This window comes from Stigmatopora nigra, chromosome 17, assembly GCF_051989575.1.
Source record: "Stigmatopora nigra isolate UIUO_SnigA chromosome 17, RoL_Snig_1.1, whole genome shotgun sequence".
NCBI classification, from domain to species: domain Eukaryota; kingdom Metazoa; phylum Chordata; class Actinopteri; order Syngnathiformes; family Syngnathidae; genus Stigmatopora; species Stigmatopora nigra.
Window position 1 is genome coordinate 9,307,062 of NC_135524.1, and position 26,851 is coordinate 9,333,912.

Sequence of the window (26,851 nt, forward strand, 5' to 3'; positions counted from 1 at the left end):
CTTTCGAAACCTGAAAATTAAACACCTAGAGGTATTGGTAACGAGGTTTGACTGTATTTTAAAAAAATGACACACTGCAATTTCAATGGAAATTCATAAAAAAAGTTATATAAAAAAAACCCTTCAGTATGACACTTTAAAGATATGACAATTGGCACTTCTACCAAAAACAGCACCGTGGCATGTTTTTGTATTAGACTGATGTAGTACACGAAAATGTCGGAGTTTTTAGTGACTAATAAATACATTCAAATGATTACCTCTGACTACTTTCCTCTTCGCATCATTATAGTCATTACCTTACACCCATCTATAAGTGCTTTGACTGGAAGTGTTTAAGCAAAAAGTTGGTACATTTTGAAAAAGTATGCATCATTTTGCATAACCAATTGGGAGCGTCACAAAGTACTCGTTGTCGGAATGCTGGTCACGTACACAGTGCTACCTTGTGATTGTCCACCCCTTTTGCATAATACACAAAATAATTGAACAGGGAAAAAAAAGATCAGGAATGTTTAAAATAAGTAATTGATTTGAAGAATGTTAGTGTGTCTGTTATGTGTAGTTTTGGTGTGGATGTGTGTGCGTTCCCCTGGTGTGTTCTGTCCGTGTGATTTTTGTATGCCAAGAGTATGATTCCAAGAGTTCTCGCCATTTTCTGACGATCATACATTAGTTATCAAAAATGTGGGTCCTTCTATGTTCCATGCGAGACACCGCACTTATGTGAGACTTTACATTTGCAGGTCCAAAATTATGCCATTTATGCTGGAAATTAACAGCGAAGCAACCAAAGATTATATACGAGTGCTTTGTATTTTTGTACAATTGCACTTCTGTCCTTGAGAACAGTAAGATTCATTACATACATGCTCACACAACACCTGAAGGGACTTTTCTCTATACTGATGACTTGGGTTTCATCCTGAGTCTATTTTTGATGGTTGAAATGTTTCCAGAATGCAAAGTGTGGGTTGAGAAATGTGACAAAAGAGTGATAAACTGCTCAGTAAAATCCTGCCCAGGAGTCATTAGAAGTGATGCTGTTTGCATAGCTGACTTTTGTTCGGCTGGCAGAGAATGAATTCTCTCTCACTCACTCTCTCTCTTTCTGTCTCACGCGGCAACCAATGATTTGATTGATAAGGATTGCACCCAAGCCACACGAGGAAACCACTCCTCTGCAGGGATAAAAGATTAAATTGGAATAAAAGGAAGGGTGTAAGTAAAACAGAAAGTGACACATGACATATCACAAACCGTTGGCATCCCTCATCTTTTAGCTTAAGGCACTTTTCACAATTTGGAAGGATACAGAGCACAGCACCAAGCAATAGCTCTTAGACCATTTGCAGAGTAATGGATAGAAAGCAAAAGCCTTGATGCAGACAGATTGAGACTACAAACTAAAGCGGTTGCTCCCTGGCTTCAGTCAGGGATTTTTTTCTGGGCTTTACCTTTTTAGCTTGACACACGGTATTGATAGGTTGTCTTGTGATTGTAGTCAAAAAAATCCACAGAGATAGCATTGTCTCACGACCTCGTATCCACAACACTATGTGGTCATTTTTTTCTGTAGGTTTTTGCAAGAAACAGAGGAAACATACAAGAGTCTCAAGGTGCTGTCACACAATCAGCAAGCCTTTATGGAGTGAGGCACACTTGGCTATGATCAGACTTCTTTTCTTATACCAAGCATCAGATAGGAGTGGATGAGTTTCTCCATTATGTTCAGGTAAATTCTGCTGTGAGACCCTTTCCTTTCTAAATAAAGAAGAGTTTTCATTGAGATGTAGAAATAACAAGACAAATGTCAGCCAGTCATTTTGTGATGCAAGATATGGAGAAAGTACCAGATGGATGGTATTACAGGAATGCGCAAACAATATTTGCGTTGTGGATACGACAATGTAGAACAGCGAGAACAATGTGTTTTTTTTTTTGAGGGAACAGGGTTATAACAGGCAAAAATGGAAAATGTAAATAAAGACTATTGAAATGTATTTAATATATTTATTTACATTTAAATTTGTGGCTGTTATAACCCTGTCCACTTCTGCTTGGTTTGATTGGAATAATTCAGTGTGTGTTGGTGACACAATAAGACTTCTGTGAAAGAAGTAGACTTTGTTTGACTTAAGATGAGTCAATAAGGATGAGGAATAAACCTAATCCAAGGTAGAAGATAGTGTTGTGAGTTTGACAGATGAGCTTAAAACATTCTGTTGTCCAAACATTTAAAGAGTACGTTTTGCTTTTCCAGATTTGATCACAAAGGCAGACATTTAGAGAAGCTTAGCAACATGTCCTATTAATGAGCATCTCTCTCAAGGGCAACCTTGGATGAAACAAGCTTGGCTTGAACAATTAGGATAGTATTTCAGAATAGAATCACAGTGCATTTGTTCCAAGGAAATGTAGTTTTGTCCTGTTCTCAGAAGCGCTATATTATAGAAATATGTAATATAATATGAATAAAAGCAACATTCGCTCTGCAATTTATATTGCCATCACCAAAGAAATACAAAATGACCAGGAAATTGTTTCTGTTGAAACCCAAAGTCCTGAAATATTCTGCCTTGCCCTAAGAGACACAAGACATTTCATAATTCACAAGATTCAATTGAAACCGGATGCAAAAGGAAATGCAAAATAATGGACCATTCATGGAAGGCAGCTACATATGTGCAACTATGGCTCAAAGAAAAGGACGGAAGACGAGGAATATAATACGTATATACAGTCACCGAAAAACAAGCGAGATTTCTGGCTGACAAAGAGGTCTAACTAATAACAAGGTCTCATGAGGTCTCCACTTGTTACCTGTATTAATAGAGATTACCTTTTGATATTAACTTTTGTTATTGACCAAATACTTATTTTCCACCATGATTTGCAAATTAATTATTTAAAACCTAAACAACGTGATTTTATAGGCGTTTTTCCACACGTCTCTCATGGTTGAGGTTTGCCCATGTTGACAATTACAGGGCTCTCAAATCTTTTCAAGTAGGATAACTTGCACAATTGGTATATCCGTTCATTCATTTTGGTCGCCGGGGGTGCTGACTTCGGGCCAAAGGAAGGGGAGACCCTGAATCGGTGGCCAGCCGATCGATCGCAGGGCACAAGAAGACAGACAACCATGCACACACTCATACCTAGGCGCACTAAGGGACAATTTAGAGTGCCCAATTAGCCTACCATGCATGGTTTTGGAATGTGGGAGGAAACCGGAGTACCTGGAGAGAATGCAAACCCCACACAGGTGGACCAACCTGAATTTGAACCCAGTATCCCGGAGCTATGAGGCCGACGTGCTAACCACGTGTAAACACAGTTAAACCTCTATTTACAAATACCTTTAGGAACGAAATTCTCAGATTATGACGAGCGGGGGAGACTGTTTGCACCGGTGAATCGTAATATAACATTAACAAATTTAAATGGACATGGATTACGATGCAGACACACTCAAAAATAAGTTTAATCTAACCTTACACTAAACTTATTTCTAATTTTGTTTTACAATTTTATACCTACTCTTGGCTGTTTGCCCCGCCTCCTACCTCACGTTTGCTATCAATGGGCTGTTTGCTGTTGTATTCCGAAAATAAATAAAATAAATAAAATTAAAAATATATATATATATATATATATATATATATATATATATATATATATATATATATATATATATATATATATATATGTATGTGTATGTGTATGTATGTGTATGTATATATGTATGTATATATATATATATACATATACATATATATACACATATATATATATATATATATATATATATATATATATATATATATATATATATATATATATATATATATATATATATATATATATATATATATATATATATATATATATATATATATATATATATATATATATATATATATATATATACATATAAAAATAAATATAAAATACCAAAATTAATTGCCTGTAGGAAGTTATACTGTTTTTTTCCCCAACATAATTAAGCTGAATTATCATTTTAACATGGAATTAAGATAAAAAGTTAACATTATATACAGTCATTTTTTTAACATGCAATTGTTTTCATTATTTTACAGGATTTTTTTTTATTGTAAAGCATGATGCAAATTATAAAAATGTGTACACTTCACTAATATTAAATATAACTCTTAGAAATATTTTTTCAAGGTTGTAGTTGTTAAAAGTTTGGAACCCCACTGCATTACATAATGCAACTCCCGCCTGTGTGCGACCTCATCCCTTGTCACCTGGCGATCTGAAGGTCCATGCTTCGTCATCATCGAAGTGTGTATCCCCTGCAGTGAACCTTTCTCCAGGGAAAAAGGCGTGGGCTATAGCACCCCCCGGCCCATCAAAGGGATATCCGTCATCATGATCAGCCTTCGTGAAGTCGATCTGAATGTCGGCATCGCTTCCTGCCACCTCATGGAAGTTGAGCGGAGCAATGTCACTCCATACCTTCAGGGCGTAATGCATGAGGGCTCGAACAGTGTCTCTGCCTAGTAAAGCCGAGTCCTTCGGGTACGTTCTCACTCTGTGACGAGAGAAGGGGAAATAATTGAGAGAATATCATTGAAAATGTGATACCCCAGAATAGTGTTTCCTCAACACCACCAGATGAAAATCTTAAAATTAAAAACTGTCACCCATGTGTATTCAGTGACTTTCTGATATAGATTCAAAAATGTTGTTCTTATATGGGCATGGAGAAGCTATCAAATTTATAAACAACGTTCCACTCTCTGAGGGAAATAGAAATTGGCTTATACAATAAAAAGATTTCTCAGTCACAGTATTTATAAATTCAGACACAGGTGGACACTGGAGAAGCAACAAGGTAAATAAATTGTATTACTTTGAATAGATTTGCACTTCATTGCATCAAAGTAGGATGAAAATTATTCTACATCAATGAATCACTTCTCATGTAACCGACCTATAACTCTGACCATGTCTACCTCCTCGCCAACCTTAATGCTAGTGGAATTACGATGCAATGCTTAACTGTTAATGCTTAACTGTTAAGCAATATGCAATTCAGTTACTTAGCCCAGGTTAATACTGTTGTACAAAATTATGAACATAACCAAGTGTCTCATCAAATGATCATCTAGCGCTGTGGTCTCAAACCGGGCCTCAAAGGGCCGAAAGTGGGTGCAGGTTTTCATTCCAACTCAAAGATACCTTTTGCAAGTGCAATCAATCTGTTAATTAGAGTCAGTGCTACTTATTTTAAAGACACCTGATTGGTTAAAATGTCGGCACTGGATCGGTAGGAACAAAAACCAGGACCCACTGCAGCCCTATGTGGAACCGGTTTGAGACCACTGAAATTTATTCTAGCGTGTCTAGAAGATGAAGTGACCTCTAAAAGGGCGAGTATATCAAAATAGCTCATGATAATGACAACAGTAACACTCTGTAGTACACATTTAGAAATTACATAGGATCGATTGGGGAAAAAAGTGATTCCTGCATACTTTGGTCTGCGAGGTCATTACTGAGAACAATTTCACATTATTATCTCAAATAGTCACATGGTTACATCGATAGTTACAACTGTGGTGATTCTTGACACTGACTAATAGCTGTGAGCTATGGCAATAATTAACATACATGATGACGGACCCCTGGTGCTTAGTTATGACTATGGTTACCCTTCTCTCATTAGCAACTACGTTTGACTTTCAATCAGGTCTCACTTCTTTTTAACTGGCCGTGCCTGAGCAGTTTTAAGTGTTATTAATGAGGTAAACAGAGTGCTATCACTGCGGATCTAGAGTACATTTGTGTACTCGCCGACTCTCCAGCGAATGCTGGATACCATGGGTGTCAGAAGTTTATTTTTTTAGGGATGGTTCTAGAAAAATTAAAAGGAGGCAAGGGCTAATTTGAAAAAAAATGTCAGCATCAGTATTTTTAAGTATTTAGTTGTTGGCTGCCAATCCATTTTGACTTGTAGGTTTGGCAATGATCCTTCGATTGCTGCTGGCCCCCCAGTCAAAATGGATTGGATGTTTATCGCTAACAGTGGGAGTGAAAAGTGATCACCCACCTTCTTAGTTGAAATAGATTTGATGTACAATATTACTGGCAGTGAAAGAGGTTAACAAATCCAGCACTATGAGGATATTTCAAAAATATATATACAACAATCCCTCGAATATTGCAGGTAATGTAGACGAGACATGGCAGCAATAATTGAAAAACCGAAGTAGGATCACCCCTATTATTAATATCAAACTATATTACATAAGTACAGTAATCAAGAAGTGTATATATTAAATATTATAGCTATAAGTGTATAAAGACTGTGATGTATTAGTATCTAAATATAATCTACCATATTTACTTGCATATAAGCCGCATTCATCGCAAAAAAATGATAACTGAATTGAGGGTGCGTGTTATATGTGCATAAAAAGAGGACTTGCACGAAACTGCCAGTGACAATGGACAATGCGGCTAATTTCAAAATAGAGAAAAGATTAACAGATAAAATGCTAAGCAAACATTATTTTGATGCCTATGAATGAAGTTCAAGAAAACGTGAAAAAAAACCTCACGTGTCTTATTACTGCTCGTTCAGGGCATCGCCATCCTACCTAGGGCGCCACCATTTTACCTAGTTAAACATGTTCCGACTGGCCAGATGTGAGTAGCCTTGATAGATGTGAGTAGCCTTGATAGATGTGAGTAGCCTTGATAGACGTGTTTGTAGCGTTACCCATGTCAGCATATCCCAATAGTTGTTAAAGCTGATCGAAGGGTCTTGCGGTCGATCATTAAAATATATGCCTTGATACATGCGTAATGTGTATCTCATACTATTATTGCAACCAGATACTTGATGAACACTATACCGCTACGGACGCATTACCTAGTTGTGCTTCCGTCACTTCCTTTTGGAAAAGGAAATTATTGTACATTTGTAATTCTGAAATAAAACAAAATTCTGCCATACGCAGAAAAGGACATTTTTGCCGAATGTCCACCTTTTCTTTCTTTCATTTATGCAGCAATGGCATGCTATGCCTTTAGCATAAGAAGCAACATAAATTTTCCAGACACTGTCATCATGTCTCATATGTTTTTTGGCTCATTGGATGCTTTAGATCAGTGTATCCCAACCTTTTTTGAGCCGAGGCACACTTTTTGCATTGAAAAAAATCTCAAGGGACACCACCATCTGAAAATCTTTGTCGCCTATATTTATAATAGTTATTCTCATCGAAGTTTTATCAGCAGAAATCGCATCCAAAATTATTCCAAAATCAAATTTTTCACAATGACCTAATGTCACGGAAATTTGGCCTGTGGACCCTGAACAACTTCCGGTTTGAGTGATGCAAATAAACAAGTAAAGCTATTGATCGCATCATTTTATGATTTTTCTCTAAATATTACTTAAATCTCCTAATATTCCGTAAAAAAAATTGTGCTCACACAGACTTTACGTCGGCAAAAGTTGATGCGCTAGAAACCAGACAACTTCCGTTTCGACTTAGAGAAAAATAAGCAACAAAATTCCTGTTTCACAACTTGAATCAAATAATAGTATAATCTACAATTTAACGTCCATCATATTTTGATTTGAACCTTGTAATAGTTCCTTTATAATCTCCTTATATTCATATAAATTTTTCTCTCTCAATATCACATTGTATGACTTCTTGCAATTTCCCACGGCACACCTGACCATTGCTCACGGCACACCAGTGTGCCGCGGCACAGTGGTTGGGAAACACTGCTTTAGATGGCCCAGGGTGCTTCGGAGGCATTTTCTATGGGGTCTCAAAATCCAAACAAAGCTAGAATAGGCGCTGCGTAGTCTCTCGACAGGTGATATGTGCGTTTGGAAATTCAGTCGCAACAAAACAGGGGAAGGTAAGATGTTGTCCTTCCCGACCATTTATATTATTTGGCTCATCATTCTTCTACGATGGTGAAATATTGATTCTTCTTCAGTGCCGAGTGCCACCCAATTCAGCGCCAAAGAAGAAGTTGAACTCTGCTTGAGAGTTTGTGTGAATTTTGACATTTTTTATAAAGCTTTTTGAAACATTTTTTTATACTAAAAATTGAATGATGACAGTATTTATATCAACATATAACTTTGAAGAACAAAGACAAAATGTCGGGAATTAGTTCAAGTAAATCACAGCCAACTTATCACATCGGAATATTTTGTATATTGAAATAAAATAAGCCCTGACAGTTTGAGTGGTTAGCATGTCGGCCTCACAGCTCTGGGGTCCTGGGTTCAAATCCTGGGTTTGGTTACCCGTGTGGACTTTGTATGTTTCCCTTGGCCTGTGTGGGTTTCTCCGGGTACTCTGGTTTCCTCCCACATTCCAAAGACATTCAGGGTAGGCTGATGGGACTCTCGAAATTGCCCCTCGGTAAGAGTTGTGGGATAGACTAGCCAACTGGCTTAATAATTGTTTGTTCATGTCGATCCAGGTGGCCAAACTGGTTTTATTTGTAACAGAGTGAGAGAGAGCAAGAGAGAGAGAGAGCAAGTTAGTTAAGCTAGTTTGGACACAGCAATTATATATGCACCACTCATTTGTGTCATTAAAACTAACAAGACAGACGAGGACATGCAGTCAGATAAGCGCTCTGAATGGTGATCCAGGTGCAGGCGCGGGGTTTCGACACCCTAGATGTTCCAGACAACTATCAGTGCCAGTGAAAAAAGTAGCAATTGTGAAACGTGGTCGGACACCCATATGAAACAAGTGACCATTATGAACTGCTCTAAAGGGGGCTCCTAAAAAATCTGAAGCATTTATTGTTTCCCTCACCTCCACGATAAATGTCTCTTTTTCCATTTGTTGGGAGGACTTAGACCTCGTTTTTTGCGGCCCACGGTCACTTCAGACTCAGACATATCTGGAAGAGAACATCTGGGTGTTTTCATTAGACCCAATGTAGCTTGATCTGTAAAGAAAGGTTTACTGTGTGAGAGCTGAAATGCTGATTGAGGTTGAGTTTTAGATTTTCAGACTACCAAAATTCAACCACTTACCAAAGACCCCAGTCTCTTTCAGTCCACCAAACTTCTGCATGGCTTTTATGGCCTTGGTCAAGGCCTCCTTGGTCTGAAGTTGACCTGTTACTGGGTCAGGGGGTGGGAGGTAACCAAATGCACTCAGCCAATCCTGAAAAGCAAATGACAAAATTCTGTTATCCTCTGGTTCTGAAAGTCTACAAATATTTCATCATTGATAAGATCTTGTTAAATGTTTGATATGGCAACATGGTAAATTACTCAACAGAATGATAACTCATCTGCAGTAAATGACAACAGCCAGCCTTCTATCTTAAATGAACTGGGTGGCCTGTGCTCTCAATGGAAAATAATTAATTGAAACGGTTCAACCTTTGGAGAGAGGTGATTCTTTTGTCCAAAAGACAACATTCTATCGGAATTATTATTAGTACTACACCCTTTAAACAAACCTAGATTAAAAAGAGATGGGCCACAATCGGGAATGTCACAGTTGAGTTCATGTGTAATCAGTCACGAAAAATAGGTCCTCTCCCTGGTAACACAGCCTCACATGTTGGTAAATGATCATCAATATAACTGTTGCAACATTTGTGTTTGAACCATGCTGGTGTATCTGCAGTGACTGACATGAAAACATCTTTTAAAAAGGAAAGTTGTATCTTAGCCCAACTTGTGGTAAGGAGGTTCACTCGCCTGACTTTAGTGCAGGCTCAATTCCTGATGATTGTGAGTGCGGATGGTTGTTTGTCTCTCTGTGTGCCCTAGGGCTGACTGGCGACCAGTCTTAGGTGCCATCTGCCTTTCACCCAATGTCAGCTGGGTGAGGCTACAGCAACCCCAAAACCTTATCAACTTTTGAACAACAGTATATATACTCAACACACGTTCTACATATGCACAATACAGTATTACGGTAACATACGATTGCCCCAACATAGGAATTTGAGATAGGAGTAAAATTCAGAGCAAATATTTGCCTTGAGATAAGAGAAAAATTTTGAGCTACGAGTGATAGGTTCACCAATAAGTATTCCCAAGTTCACCTTTCAATAATGGAGGCATCCGAGATCATATCCTTTTATTCTTGCAAGAGAGTCAAGATTCTGAAGACCCCGGTGTCCCTTTTGCTAATATATTCATAAGATTTAAACAACATGCATAACAGAAGTCTAAGCATTATTAACAGTCTCATAACAATTTGTCTCAGTTCTCAAAGCTATTGTAGGTCTATTGAATCTTCCCGAGAGAAAATTGATAAGGACCATCTTGAGGAGCCACGTTTCCCAACCGTCTACAGAGTTCGATGCGTCCCAAAACGATTTCCCGTTCTATTGCTGTGAACCATGGTCTCGAGAAGTCCAGGTGCGAAGAAGTGACCTCCAAGGGTGTTTTGGTTAACTTTGGAGAGAGCATTTCTTTTGCAAGAGATGTAATTAAAATGCCCTGTATTAATGTCACAGTTATAATAATGATGAACCTAACATTCCTACTTAGCAAAAAGTTCATCTTTGTAATGTTTAATATCCAAAATGAGGCAAAGCCTTCTTTATTGCAAGCACATATATATAATGATTATATTTCAAGCAAATTTATAATAATGATAAACCTAACAACGAGCATACCAGACAGCCAAGTAGCCGAGGCGCAAGAGGCTGTGTTATGATTTTAGCCGCATCTCCCTCGTGTAAAGATTTCTATGAGCACTAGGCCGAGCATTGCATTTTTTCCATGTTTTTTTTAGTTAGTCTTTGCAGAATTAAGGGAAAGATATTGGGTCAAAAGCAAGCCAGAGTAGTGAAGGGTAGTGCGAAGAAAATGCTTATGATGATAATTGATATTAAGCACAAAATAATCAAAAAACATGAGTAGTGTATGCGTGACTTAGCTGGCTCGCCAATACAAAGCAGGAAGTTTGCCTAGAAAGCCGCTTTGCCTTGGTTCTTGCCCAAGAAAGTTTAAATTTAGTGTAATGTAAGATTAAACTTTTGTGTGTATAGGAATCAAGGTTCATTTAAGCTAAATTACAAGTTTGTTACGTTACGAGCGCATCCATCAAGTCTCTAAATTGTTTAAAAAAGGTTATTGAGAAAAAAGTATGCACTGTGATGATTGTGTTCAGTTTTTTGTAGTTGCGCATTCTTCCCTTGTGTCAAATGGAATTAATCAAAATATGTTTGGAACATCAAATTACTAACTCAGAGAGAAACATAGGTAATCTCCTTTTTATTTTTATTTTGGGCACCCAAGACTGGTCTCCCGTCAGCTGTAGTGCACACAGAAAGACAAACGACCATCCACACTCAGTCATACCACCACCAGTGGGAATTGATCCCCCGGCCTGTCTTCACCAAAGTCAGGCAAGTGAACCTCACCATAGGTTGGTTGTGTATCTTTCAGGAATAATCATTCAATGTCACCTTATGACTATGGCCGTGCATTCTTTTTTGCAAATTGGCAAATTGAGATTGAGAAGTTTTGAAATTGCATAGGATGCACTTCAGGAAATAAAGGAAGTAAATTTGAGCCAATTTGTATGCAGGTTAGATGCAGGCAAGGCGTAGATACCACTACAGACCTTTAAATGTTTTTATGGGGGGCACTTGGAGGGCGCAAACACATTTGAGCCACTAATCTTTATTGATGTATCCTCAGGCTTTAATTGTAATAAGCCTTTACAATTTAGCCCATAGGCTAGCAAGATTGAACCTTGCCTCTCATCCGCTGCTGGTGTCTGAGTTCCTTCAATACAAGGTCAAATGTGTGAAGGTGAGTCGTCTTTTATATAAGGTCATTCTTTATTTTGCTGCTGCACTTCAGGGAAATTATTCTTATCATTCTGCTTTAGCAAACACTTTCCAATATATGAGACGTCAATCTGTCATCTGCTAATAAAGCCTTCATGCATTCCCTCGGCAGTAATGACCAATAAACAGCCACGGCTAGAGAACACTGGATAGGATTATCAACATGATTCACTCTGATTTCTTACACAGGCATACTGTATGTGCACAATTTAAAAAAAAGTTAACTACATCTCACAAAAGAAAAAAGGACGTTCGTTTTCAGTATGTGCACTAGCCTAGATTGAAGCCTTTTTATGATTTTTATCACACAAATGGATGGTTACTTTGAAAAAAAATTGAAAAAATAAATATGTTGAAAGTGTCATCTGCAGAACAAATGTGTTTATTCCTAATAAAGACATCCTCAGTTAAGAGAGGGCGAGTATTTTACAGTTTGGCAACCATAATATCTTATTATTTTCCCCTCCTTATATTTAGACCACCAGGAGGAAGGTATCCCCCTCCTCTGGCCTGGAAACAGATGGGATAGGCTCCAGCTTTCCCTACGACCCTAGTGAGGATAAAGTGGTTGAGAAAATGAGATGGAAGGGGAGATGTATACAGTGGCACCTCGAGTACAGAGTTGAGGGGCTCTGCTCTGCTACTGTTGTCTTCAGCTCCAGACTACTGAGGAACAGTGCGGATAAGTTTGGAAGAGTGACTGCATATTCTCTATCTCGGTCACAGTCTGCAGAGGTTCCCTATCTTGTGGAAGATTTCCCGTGTGGGGTTCCAGTTTTTGTCCAGCTTTCCAACGTCTTTTTGAGTCTGTGTCTGTTTTCGCTACCGCAACCAAAATGGCGCTGTTCAAGCGGCAGCCATCGGCGGCGGTAGCTCTGCCCACTCTTGCTCGTTTGTTAACACAGCCCGTGAACCAACCCAAGTCTAACACCCTTGTTCTACACTATTCAGAAGTTCTGAGGCTTCAAATGATTACACATTAAACGGCAAACGGGAATTTTGCTGTTTAAAGTTATAAACAACATTAGGTTTGCAGTGATGCAATATAAAAATCCTCCATTATGTATGCACATTAAAATGAGTGTAAAGTGAAAGCCAAAACATAATTTTGATATCTTGATATGTTTGTTTAGTTCCACATCACTGCCCAAAGTTTTTAACACTCAATATCATAATGAACATGCTTTCTATGTGAGATACTTCTTTCTCCGCCACAATAATCAAATGCCCAGTTTTCAAGGCGCCAATGCACACAAAAAACTGGTGAACATAGCAAAATACATATAACAGGATGAGAATGATGATAGTGAAATCTCCACGCATGCAGACACACTGAGCCTTCCGTTATCCTCCTCATCCACACCTCATTTAGGTTTAAGTAGCTTCTTTGCCGACTTTAACATACTGCTATTCTATGCTACAGAATTCGAATGTGAGGATGTTTGCACTTCAGTAATCCTGGAAACATCATTGAGTACAGGAACCTGTAATCCTTTAATACAAAAAGGTTTGGCATCAGTAAGCAGCTTCAAATCCTCGAAAAAAGAAACAAAAATTGCAAATTCACATTCTTAGTGAAGGAATAAATCAAGAAAAAAAAGGTCTGGTTATTTGCAAAGTATTGAGTATTGAAATCAGAGAGGTAAGCATCTTATTACCTCTAATTTGAGTGGGTAATTATTCATATATTAGTTTTTATTAGTCGGTATGTTGCATATTAAAAGGAGGAAAACAATTTTATAGTCTATATCCAGGCAGTGGCGTCTGATAACACCTACACTAAACCAAATTAAATCCTCTCTTATATTATGTTTATTGATATGCAGCTGAGTAGAATCACATTTCATCTACAAGGCATCTGCTTTTCCAATGCAAATAGATCTTAAGAAGAAACCCAGGCTTTGTTTGAAAGAGACTGTAATCAATGCGGGCGCAGTCCTGAATTGAGCATCAGTGTAGCGTTTGAAACTAGACAGAAGCAGAATATGTGGGACACCGGGCAACCAAGAACTTTCATCATCCTCCCTCACGTTTTTCTTTTGTTATATAAGGAACAAAATCTGAAATTTAGCTTAATCTAAAAAGAAAGAAAGGTGACCTAAAAGTTTCTTGATTTGCCAAACATTTACACTCCGGGAATGCACCTATCACAGGAAAAGCAATCTTAGTGGAGAGTAGGAGTTTCAAAGAGCTCATGTTCTGCCATTAAATGTGTTCTGACTTGGGAAGAGAAAGTACTTTAAGCTCATTTTAAGTGTAGTTCAATATACAATACGTACACAACATGAAAATCATATTTTCATGTTAAAATGAAGTAAAATTACAAAATTTCACTTCCTTCACTAGTCAGTCCCCTGTAAGATATGTCTCCATGTCTGTATTGCAAGGCAACACTAAATTTTTAATCATACATCTTTCCCTCTCTCATCCCAGCTTCTTCTGTTTATCCAATGTTGGGTCGGCAGGGAAGGCCAGATCAGTTGGGCCCGTGGCCTCCTGCCGGTGAGACGTGCACGGAAAAACCTCAAAAGTGAGGCATCCTAATAAGATGCCTGAGCCAATTCATTTGGCCCCTCTCGATCTGGAGGAGCAGCGGCTCTACTCCGAGCCCCTCCCGGATGACCAAGCTTATCACCTTATCTCTAAGGGAGACACAGAAAAGGAAACTCAATTCAGCCAGTTGTATCCGGGATCTTGTTCTTTTGGTCACGACACAGCTCGTGCCCAGAGATGAGTATTGACCGGAGCATTGACGTCCCCCAGCAGAACGAGGACTCTCCAGCACCCCTTCCAAGGACTCCTAAAAAGGGTGGCTACTCTGAGCTGCAATTTGGTGCATATGCAGAAATAACAATCCGGTACCCTTTCGTCTACCAGAGTGAATCCCAAAGTACAGGCACCAGGCCGTGGGGCAATAAGTATGCCCACACCTGCTCGGCGTATCCGACTCCAGCGTGGAAAAGTGTCCAAGCCCTCTCGACAAGAGTGGTCCAAGAAACATAGCTGTGTGTAGAGATGAAACTGACTACATCGACCGGGAACTTCTCAACTTCCTGCATTAGCCCGGGCTCTTTCCCAACCAGAGAGGTGACATTGGATCGCCGAGGATCCTTCTTTCGGCTGCTCCCCTAGTATCGTCACACCCGAGCACCTCAGCCCCTCTCACAGGTGGTGAGCCCATGGGAAGCGTTTATTATGCAGTCAATTATATTAATTACCCTATTCAAATACAACAAAGATAGTTGATGTAAAGCCTTTAGCAGATATAAAGGATTTTTCTGTTGATCATCAGAGCAGTCGTCCATGAGACAATATGAGCAAAGCCTCTCACTCGCCATGAATCCATCAGATAATGACCTCTCTATTCTCGGCACCTAAATTGGACCACACACACATTCTTACCTTTGTTTGTCATGCTGACATCACGCCCCTTAATGAATGGCTGTCACAACACACAGACGCACACGTTCGGTGGCTATGGTGTCACCACGGCAACCGCTCTGTGAAGCGTTTCTTCATGCCTGTGACCTCCCTGAGCCCACAATTCCTCCCTGTTTAAGCCTGATGCACAGCTGCCTGCTCCCTTCTTGTTCATCCTCATTAACATGAAACACACACTGTCACAAAATGTAACCTTGTGACCTGGTGAATCACAAGGTCACAAGGCCACACTGTCTCTTACAGTGTTTATACTGTTCCCATCCTGGATATTTTGGAAGGCTACGATACTGAACCAGAATAGAAAAGAACAAGGGAAGACGTTAGTTGTAACATTTTAGGATGCACCTGTTGGTGGGAAAATGTCTTGGTTTTTCTTCTTAGCTAGATTCACAGATACAAATAACTTGGCCTAATTTACACATTTGTAGCTAAAATGTTCTCAGGCTTAAAACTGCAGAGCTGCCAACTACACCGGAATTTCCAGGATTCATACCGGAAATGCAACACAAAATCCTGGACAAACAAATTGTTTCTAGTTTTTTTAAGCAACCATTTCGGAAAAGTACCACATTTCCATTTTAAATGCCTCAAAATTCACATCATCACTACGACTTCCACCAATTTTTCCAATCTGAGCATTAAATTTTTTTTTTTAAATACAAAACTTGAAGTGTTCATTTAGAGATATGTATAGGCTAGCATGGCCACACTTTGAGCATGCAGCTGAATTTAGCAATTGATCCTAAAAATATATTTTCATGAGGAACATTTAAATTCAAATTTCATCACATTTTAACCCGGACCGATCCTTTATTGCTCATTACGATCAATGAGAATTAATTGGACCTTATACAGTGAACTAAAAGAGAATAGGATGGATTCCGAATAATCTATCAGGTGAAATATAAGACTGATGCGTTTTGTGTGCTCAATGAGTCCCTCATGTAAGAACGATCAGTCACTTCACCCCGGGAAGCATTTGGCTGAGCTAGAGTAAGAGTGAGAATAAAATGAGACGCAGTCGAAATTGTTGAAAACGACCCGGAAGGTTCTGAGTCAAGTGCAATTGGAATTTATGTGGTGTTATCGAATTACATTTCCTTCATATATAATTGGAATAAAGACATCCTCACATTTATATGGTTAAAATTACAACATTTAATCAAAGTGGCTTTGTTTTGAGGGTTACTGAACACAAAGCTTATAGTTTGACTTCCCTTATCCTTTTGTTTGAGAAAAAAATGATATTAAATAAATTGCACATTGTTTTATAAGAACAGGTTGATAGTAGCATGTTTTTTTTAAGTGAAGCTGATGGAATGCTCGCCAGCTAAGACATAGAACGATTCCCAGCTATTTTTTTTAACCAATTCCCATTTCTGCTCTTCCAACCTTACATGTTTCCCTAGTCATTTGCACGCTGCAGGATTTAAAAAGGTGCTCTCTTCGTTTGCTCAAATTGTGAGTATATTTTTCAAATTGTATCCCAGTTCTACCCTAGCAAACTTATGGAGGAAAAATGGGAAACATGTCTACATTTAACTCATGATTGGCCCGGTAGTATAGTCGAAACAACAATTAACACGTGTGAAGAACATTACTCATACAAAAAAAAAAAATGGTACAATCCCATGTTAAACGTTTTCTTTCATGGCCGTTTGTAATCTGAAAATGCACTATGCTGGGTTTCTGAATCCAAGACCCCCTCTTTGTGAAACTTCAAAGTGGAGTCCCTCAATAAACTAAGACGGTATTCCAACTGAATTTGGAAATATTAATAAATTAGGAAAACATAGAGGCCGGCCCAGTGGCACGAGTGGTTAGCACGTCGGTCCATAGCTCTGTGGTCCTAGGTTCAAATGGAGGTTATGTCCATCATGTTCTCCCCGAGCCTGCATGGGTACTCTGGTTTTCTCCCACATTCCAAAAACAAGCATGGTGGCCCGATTGGACACTCAAAATTGATCGTAGGTATGGGTATTCATTTATAGAACACAGTTAATAAGCGGGCACTGGCTACTGTCGATCTGAAATGGAAAAATAATCCAAAAAAAAGCTCTCCTGCACTCTCTCAAATGCACGAAAAAATTCAAATGTGGGGTTTAAAAAAAACCATCATGGTATATTCTCATTGAGTATCATTGTGAATTTTGTGCATGTAGAGCAATAAATGTATTTTGCATCTGCTCCTACTTCTCTTCATACCCGTCAAATCACTCCCAGAAAGCCACTGTGAGACACTAAAGACACTTCGGTTGGTAACATTGGTAACATTTCCTACATTCTTTGTGAACTGTCTTTTCACAACAAAATAAATGGTTCAAGACATTGTTATTGCAAAGTTTAAAAATGTGGGAGTACCTGTACACATTGTTATTACAAGAAAAAAATGTTTGAACATGTGAGCATCTCATATAAGCTGCTCAATGCTATGAATAATCATTGTGAACCCCACCATGTTCCATATCCTTTCTGGTATTACCTCAGGAATTTTAGCAGCTGTCATATACCGTTTGAAGACGCCTGTGCAAAAATACATACATAAACATATGTGCATGAGCGCTTATGTCTATATTTACTTTTGATTTATTTTGAGAACCTACCTAACCAAGGTTCTTGTTGAAAATAAAGGTCAGTGAATTCGAAAGGCAGTTGCGAGAACGCCAAGGTATTAGAATTTTTTTCTGTGAATGTATGTGTAATGGGAGATTTTTTTAGCACTTTGAGGCTCAAACTATTGTGTATATTTTAGAACATTTTACCAAGATGGCAACTTGCTAGGCAGCTACTAGTAGTGTAACGCACGCATCCTCCACAATGCAAGTTAGTTCCTAAATTAAGAGGGACACACAGTTCTAGCGCAAAGATTTTTTTTTTAAGAGATTTCATGGAATGACTGCCATAGACACTCATTATCTTCCACCTACTCGGTCGACCTCGGAGACCTTTTTGTTTAACATTTTCGAGACATGGAATTAATACTATTCACACTCTGCCATTGACACCAGTGCCATCACCCTCACCACCTCTCTTTTTTCCTTAAACCAAACAACTCTGGCTCTTTGAGGAACGATTGTCATGTGACAGCACTCAGTCAAACATACACGTGAGCCAATATTAAAAAGAAATGTTGCACACAAACACCCCATTTTTATTTTAATCATGCCAGTTTCTGCAAGCAATTTGAGAGTGGTGCTGTTACCTCTTCTGGGTTTTCTTGATCATGTTATTAAAGCAGAATATTGGCAGCTCAGATGGCAAAGCTAAACGATTATTCTGGGCCTCTGCCTTGAAGCCAGCACAAACACCACAAACCACTGCAATTATACGAACTGGTCAATCGTTTGAAAAATAGCAGCAAAGCCAAACTTTGATCTGGTTAAAAAGAAGAGGGGCGGTCCTACAGTGGTGAAAATAGAACTGTCCACATGGAGTTGATTTGAGGTTTCCTATACAGGCTGCTCTATCGTGGCTACACGAAAGAGAACCTCATTATTATCGCAATATTAAAATGCAACAGAACTGCAAAATCAAATAAAAATAGTCATGGCCAAACCATGCTGAGACAAATAACAGACTTTTATTCAGACTTTTGCTTTGAAACAAGGTTGATTTGGGAACAGAATCATTCCATAAGGAGGTATAATCACTGTTCTGTTAATACAACACACATAGAATCATTTTTACTTGCATATCAAATGCACACGTGATTCTCAACTGCATATGAAAACTAGCAATTTTATCATTTGAAAAGGATGAGATGGAAAAATTAATGGGGGGGGGGGGGGGGTGTTAAACACTCATGCAGCATACCAGCCTAAAGATGGTCAAGTTTTGACTGATTGTTTTCAGTTCGTCTAATTATATTCCGTTCGTTCATAAAAGAAAAAAAATCCAACCACCTTGAGAAATTGTGCCGCTTCTGCCGGTATAAGATTTATGAAAGACTGACAAAACACCTTTGCAGTTCACGCATCAGCTGATGCTTTACCTCCATAATAAAACTCATGCACAGAATATGAACCTATATGTATATTATGGAAATCTTATTAATGAAATTAAATCATTCTTTAAGAGAGTAACAACAATAAATTTGAATTAAATTAAAATAAAATCTTGAATTAGGTCCTTTACAACTCATACACTTGTGATGCAAACTGGCACCTCTTGGTGTAATGCAACTTACCAAGACTGCACACTGATTACCATACCATCGACGTTTACTAAACATGGCACTATTTTATAGACTGGGGGCAATTTCTTCTTTGTTAAATGATTACTCTTTGATAAACTGATTACCTTTCACACATCGAACCTGATCCTTGTAGAATTTACCAATGGAATGGTATTTAATGGGCTCGAAGAGTGATTAGTGGCATAACTGTCTGTCAACAGTTTACTTTCCTTTGCACTCTTAACGGATAATGTAAATTTTGTGTTAAACTGTTCATTACTGTCAGTCAGTAATGCAATGAGATGCCATTACTGTGACTTTTGTCCTCATTAACGAGTCCAGCAAACAAAAAAGGTCATACTTTTTGACAAGCAGTGTGACAGCAGCGCAAAAATCGTGTTCATATGTTGTTGTGTTTTTTTTTTTAATACGATGTTAAGGATCGAAAAATTCTCAAGCACAGTTCTCTAAAAAAATGATAAGTGAGGCCTCAAATTTGCCTGAAATAGACCAGGTCGATATGATAAAAATTCTTATCACAAGAACTATGACATCCTTTTTCCTTCAAATTTGAAACTTCTAACTCGTGAATAAGCAAATAATTTAATTGAGAGAAACCATGTTACCTTGCTTTATAAGAAACAAGCCAGTCACACCTGCTTGTTTAGAACCAAAAGACAATTGTTGCACTATTAAGAAAAATCTCTTTTGAAAAATGGGTTCGATGAGAAAGGAAAATTTCAGTTACACGCATGCGGGCCCCACAGATGATATTGCCTCTGCTTAGTCCACACTCTCAATAGTAGGCATCTGATCATGGTCAGGGGCTATGTAACCATTATATAGATGCAGAATCATGAGCTCCCACTGAGATAGAAGCTGTGCCACCGCTTTCGAATGCATAAGATTGTGCGGCCATCTTCAATTGCCTTTCCGAACTCAATACGAAATGAGAACTCATCTTTTTTGGCATAATTGTAAAATTGTAAAAAAAAGTATGCAAAAAAAGGATGTATCAAGGAATGTAATGTATATAAAGAAGCAGGAGTATGCTTTTTAGGAAAAAGTAAGGAAAAATTGATGGTCAATTTCAAAAGGAAGGCTGACGAATTTTACCTATTTAAGCAGTGTTTGGGTGTTATTTTTCGTAAAACATTGTAAACCAGGGTGAAAATAAATACTCACACAATAGCGGTGCTGTTGTATAGTTCAAGCAACTAAATTCAAGCGGAAATGACTAAATGGGATCACTCGAGTGAATGCACTGAAGAAAGTATGGATTTTGGAATAGTCACAGTGTATTGCTTAAAACTACTGCAAAAGAGCAGCAAGCTAACATATTTCTGCTCAGACACATCAATAATGCTTGCAAATGCTCAAAGCTTGAGTTTGCACGCTAATAGACAAGACGATTGAATTTCTTTATCTTCTCTTAGGATTCGACAGCCGTTTCTGGCCACCATAAATAAATTCAAATATTTACGATGCACGGTTTGGATCCGACAGCCAATTTTGGCCACCATAATGTCAACTCTCAACGATGCAAGGTTCGTACAAAAGTAGCGTGAGAATTTTAACATAAAACATCCACCCATCCATAAATCACCCTTTAACTATTCCTGCTCCCTGAAAAACTTTTTTCCCCTGTCGTGACAGAAAGACTCGGCGAGACACGAAGGTGCTGGGCGCGCTGACCCAACACGCCTTTCCAAGTCATTTTAGGAAGAATATCCGCCAGCGAGTTTCCAGGTGCACACACATCCATCCGTCCGTACATCACACATTATAAGGATTAGAGAATAGATAAAGCATGATTTATGGATGTGTGGATGTTTTATAACTCGCGTCACAACAGCAAAAAAGTGTTCCGGGAAGCACCTAGATGTAAAAACTACGATTCATACATCAACTCTGCTTTCAGCTTTAACAAAAAAAGTTGAGTTAACACACAGAGAAGGTGAAGATATTCAATCACTCGTCTATCAGGATCCAACAGCCGTTTCTGGCCTCATAACAAAAATTGCGACTCTCCCCGTTGCACGGTTTGGACAAAAAGAACCAGAGAATCTTAACGTACACACAGTCACACACCCATAAACTACGCTTTATAAGGATTATAGCAGACAATATAAAATGATGATTTTTGTTGTTTTTTTTGTGCAATATAGTTAAGACAACTCCCTCCTTACACCATGTAAAGTAAGTAAAGAATAAAACCTGATGAAATTTTGACAGGCATCTATAATTTTATTTATTTGCATTCGAACCAAAAGTTGCTGTGCAATATTAAATAAATAAAATGCACAATTAACTGAAGACATCATCACCATTAGCAAGCAGACTATTTTCAGCCTCACAAAAAGAAACCGTTTAAATTTACCTCACCCATGGCCATTTACGAAAAAATACAATTAAAACATGAGATGAATTTAACCCATTTTAACCCAAGTTAACAAGTTTTAGATTTTGCAACGTTTTCAGAATGTTTACATAAAATGGGGAAACACCTTGATATCAAGTAAGAAAAATATTACGGGCTGTCCATAAACGAGAACGGTGGGTTAAGGACATTTTCCATAAGGCTGCTCTTTGCACAAGTATGAGGCATTAAAAAAATAGTAAGAAAATGCCAGGGAGAATTCATTTGGATCTTTTTGTGAATCAGATGTGTTGTCCTGCATCTCAAAATCGCTCATTTTGGCCATGTCATTGTCCATTTGCATTAAAACATGTTTCCTCTTCTCCCGAGCGTTGGTCTGGAACAGAAGCTGTCCTCGAATGAGGACAGTGGGTTAAAGAATTTTTCAATAAGGCTGCTATTTGTGCACAGATATTTACTAGGCATTGAAAAGAAAGAAAGGAAGAAAACGCCAGTGAGAATTCACTTGGATCTTTTAGTGGGTTGGCTCGATGTTGTCCTCCATCTCAATCGATTATTTGCCATTATTGTCCTTTTGCATTCATGCTCCGTGGTAGCCGCCTATTACTAACCATGCCAAAAAAAATGTCCTTATCATCCTCTTCTTCTGAATGTTGGTTTGGAACTAGCGTCATATTATATCAGTGCACCCGTTCTTTGCAGTTGTAGAGTGGTGCAGTTTAAAATTATTTTAAAAATTATCCTACAATTTTATTATTATTGTTGACAAAAAATATTTGAATATAGTTATCGTTAGCACAGAGCGATGCTTCATTTTAAACAGTACAAAAAGAAGTAGTCAACATAGATACTTGGTAACATAAATAAGTGGTCAGGTACAAAAACTTACTCTAGTGGCTAGCAGCCTAGGGATTTTTAGTGTAAGACAAGACAATAGTCTTGATTAGATCCTCTGAGGAGCAGAACTCGAGTTAAGTATGGGAATAAACTTCTGAGTCTCTTTGTTTGGCAGCTATGGTCCGGTAGCACCTGCCAGGAGGCAGCAGGTTGAAGAGGTGGAAGCTAGGATGTGGATTGTCTTTTACGATGCTCTGCCCTTCCCAGGCACTGGAATTTGTAGCCAAAGCAGTTGAGCGACTGAACTGCTAAAACAACTGAAAGCCAGCCCGTCAATGCCTCTCAAGAGACCAATAGATCAACCCCTGGGAAGCCGGTGGTGCATGGAATTGTAAACAATACCCAAGGGGTAGATAAGCCCCCACCGGCCAAACAGACAGTGGGACTGGACATCCACAAGACTGTCGAGCAAACCGACAAGACGAGGGGCTGCCCATACCAGGACGATCCCCAACAGCCAAGCAGACTCTGCTCAACTGGTAGGAGACAAGGCACACAAAGCCCTGTTTGTCAAAAACAACCCTCAAAAGGCCAAGATTGAGACCACCTGGGGGCACACTGCCAAAGCAGTCGAGCTACTGAGCTGCACATGGGGCTGGTGAAACAGCAAGGTGCCGGCCACTGCTCGGGTAGCAGGTAGGCAGGTGGACAAAAGGCAACACATGACCATAGCAACGATGAGGGGCTGGGGTTTAGAAAGCTACAGCCTTTGATGAGAATGCACGGGGTAGGATGTCACCCTTCTGAGCTCCACTGCCACCACGGCAAAAGCATACATCCACATCGCAGAAGCCCATCTCCTAGGCGCCAACACCCCCCACAGGCCTCAATGTCTAAAAAGGCAAGCTAGCGCATTACCAAGGCATCCGGCATGCATACCAGCACCAAACACCCAGCAATTAAGTCGCCATTCACCCGACTAAGGCTGCAAAAGTCCACAACTGAACTAAGTGACTCCCAAAGGAACCCGACGAGGGACACAAAAGCAGACTCGCCACCAGGGATGCAGCCCAAGCTGACAACAGCTGGGACATGCATGGCTACCCAAGCCCGGCACTAAGAAGAGTGCAGAAAGAGGGCCACAGGATCCCACCAAGCAACAAAGGTCCCCTGATATAACCCAGCAAGGGAATCACAAGGCACCACAGCAGGCGGAAATCCCAATTGCCGGCTGGGTAAAGCGCTCCGCCACACTGCCTGCGTGGAGTCATCAGGGGAACCGACCGAAGAGCGCTCCAACAAGAACATGAGCTCCAATGAAGCAGAAGGCCCATTAGACCCATTGTCGTAGCACTCAGAGGTTGAACCAGCCAAGAGGAGACAACAGCTGCAAAACCCAGGTTGGGCATGTCAGGCAGTCATGGCTCAGGCACAGCCGACAAAGCCTCAGAAGGTTGGCACCCAAAGGGGCTGTACATTCCACCAACACTGCAGAAGTATAACCACAGACGCAAGTTGAAGATCAGAAGATCTATGGCCGCAGAGCAAGAGCACACGACTCACCAGGCACTTTAAGGGGGCCCAGTCTGAGGGTGAACCTCAAGCGAACTGAGCCTTAGGGCAGTGTTTCCCTACCTTCTTTGAGCTGCGGAACACTTTTTGCATTGAAAGAAAATCTCAAGCACAGCACAAGTTGAAAATCTTCCAATCTGAAAACTGTCACATATTAACAATATAAAATGCTCATCATCTTTTACCAACAGGAATCAAAGAAACCCCAAAAACGATTAAGGTATCCAATTTCTCATACCGACCTGAAGTCACTAAAGGTCGATGTCGGCGGACCCTGAGCGACTTCTAGTTTGACGGATGTAAAAATAAGTAATGTAACGTTTTTAATCTCATAATTTTATGACTTTTAATCCCAATATTACTTAAAACTCCTAAATGTACATGAAAAGCAATGTTGTGCTCACACAGACTTCTTATCTACATCGCCAAAAGTTGATACCCTTGAAACCAAACAACTTCAGGTTCACGTAACGTAAAAACAGGAAAGAAACTTAAATCTCCTAACATAACGACTATTTTTTAAAACTCCCAATTTTACTTAGCTCCTAACTTGATGAAAAGAGCAATTTTGTGCTCACATGGACTCAACGTCGACAAAAGTTTAAGATCGTGAAGTCAAGCAACTTCATGTTCCAGAAAATAAGCAACAAAATTACTTTAATCTTATAGTATTACCATTTGAATTTTGTAATATTACTATGTAGATTTACCACCTGACAGCAAGGCCAGACTTGAGCAAAACAGAATTCTATCATGTAATTGGTGTATATAAATCCATGAAAGTGGACGTTTAAGCAACATAGCTATTGCATGCTCATGGTAGTAGTTTAACAAATGACAAATTATGCAGCTCTATGATAAGTGGGCTAAGCCATTTTTCAGCTTCTGGATGTGAATCAGAAAACTTCAAATATTTTTGTGAAATGAATCCACATATGGAAGAAGTAGTAACCTCAAGGAACAAAAGACGAGATCAGGGACTGGCAGAATGTGATTCACTTGAAATACACGTTCATGCTCAGAAAAGCTAATGAGAGGCACTGGTGGTACTTCTGGGAAGAAACTATGTTAAATTAGACCTGTGGGAGGGACCATCAATGACCGGAGCATGTTCCATCAAACCAGAGGACATGAGACCAGAAATTCCAGAGTTAACCATTTTTTTCATTTAGCAACAAATGCACCTTCATTTAGAACCACTTTTACTGCTTGTTAATGCATGTGTTTCTGTATAAAGTATTGAAGCAATAAAGCCGATAAACACAGTACAGCACAGAACTCTGCTTCATATGAACTGTAAAATATAATTCTTTAGAAATTGCTAATGAAGATAAAACAATTCAGTTAGTATTTAGCATTAAAATTTCCTGTTACTCCCATTTTACATGGATTACAAATGCTTTTAAGCGCTGCACTAGATAAGAGGGGAGCATGCGTGGCTCAGAGCGTTGCTTAAAGTTTGTTTCACTTAATTAGTTTTAAAAAAGAGCAAGACACAGCAGCGCACAAGCCTCACTAAGTGATGCAGCACAAAGCCAGGGTTGGCATGGGTGTGTGGGGGAGGAGCAGAAAAAGTAGAGGAAGACAAGTCTCTGTGGGCGAGAGGCTTTTTTGTGGCCCTTGTCCCAAATGGGAAACGGTTATGAGCATGACTGAGCCGAAACAAATAAAACCACTTAAAAGCTGGACAAATAATTCAATGACAGCTGAGGCTAGCTTGATAGTTGGGGGGAAACACTTTTTCTACATTCAATCAATCTAGAGGGTCACCGGTGGGAGGGATGGTGTCAATAGCCCATCTGGCTCCACAGAATCATAAATTACACACTGCCTTTATTCAAATATAAGATGTTGAACTCAGCCCTCTGTAATTCATCCAACCAGCCGTTCATTTATACTTTTCTTAATCTAGTAGTCCTCATTAGGTATTTTTGGGATGGAGTGGACCAATGCTCCCACAGGCAGGTCGAAGGTAACGGCTTAAACTGGTAGGCAGTCAGTCGGTAGGCACATATTCACACCTACTGCTTCATTGAATAGAATTGAATTGATTTAAAGCTTTCACTACATAGTGCACAAATAACAACAGAAAACAAACAGACAAATACATAATCACCAAATAAGAAATACATAAATAAGTAGTCAGAGTGAGATCAGCCGGACTACTTATTATTTATTGATTATTTATTTGTGTTTCATTGAACATCATTTCACCATTTGTGCTTCCATTGTGTTTCAAATTCATTCATCAGATTTAACCAACAAGCATGTTTTGAGAATTTGGGAGTACGTCGGTGTAATAAAATAAAAAAAATATTAAAAAATTGATTATAACCGCAAAGGAAGCCAGAACTAAGATCCTAATTAGTAAGGAAGATCAGCCAACCAGTAGGTAATGTGTTGCCCTAGTGAGATCCAAATCATTTTGACATAATCACTGTGTGCCCATAACATTTTTTAACACACGATACCCAGCCATCGACCAAGCTGCCGTTGACACTGCCGCTGCCATTGGTATTGGGGTTTTCAATTCAAATTTTATTTGATGAGTTGTAAGAATTGTTACATAATTGCTGAGAGTAGAATAGTGTCTCCCAACC

General features: G+C 39.1%; 1 protein-coding gene across 2 annotated transcripts in view; it reads right to left on the reverse strand.

The window, feature by feature from the left end:
• Window positions 1–26,851, reverse strand: part of LOC144211019 (matrix metalloproteinase-17-like) — a 60,234-nt gene that overhangs the window by 19,038 nt on the left and 14,345 nt on the right. For both annotated transcript variants that reach the window (XM_077738004.1, XM_077738003.1), the window contains exons 2-4: window positions 9,059–9,191; window positions 8,835–8,970; window positions 4,275–4,561 (exon numbers count right to left, since the gene is read on the reverse strand). In XM_077738004.1, the coding sequence (XP_077594130.1) occupies window positions 4,275–4,561; window positions 8,835–8,970; window positions 9,059–9,098 (463 nt within the window). In that variant the 5' untranslated portion in view covers window positions 9,099–9,191. The remainder of the gene's footprint in view (window positions 1–4,274; window positions 4,562–8,834; window positions 8,971–9,058; window positions 9,192–26,851) is intronic.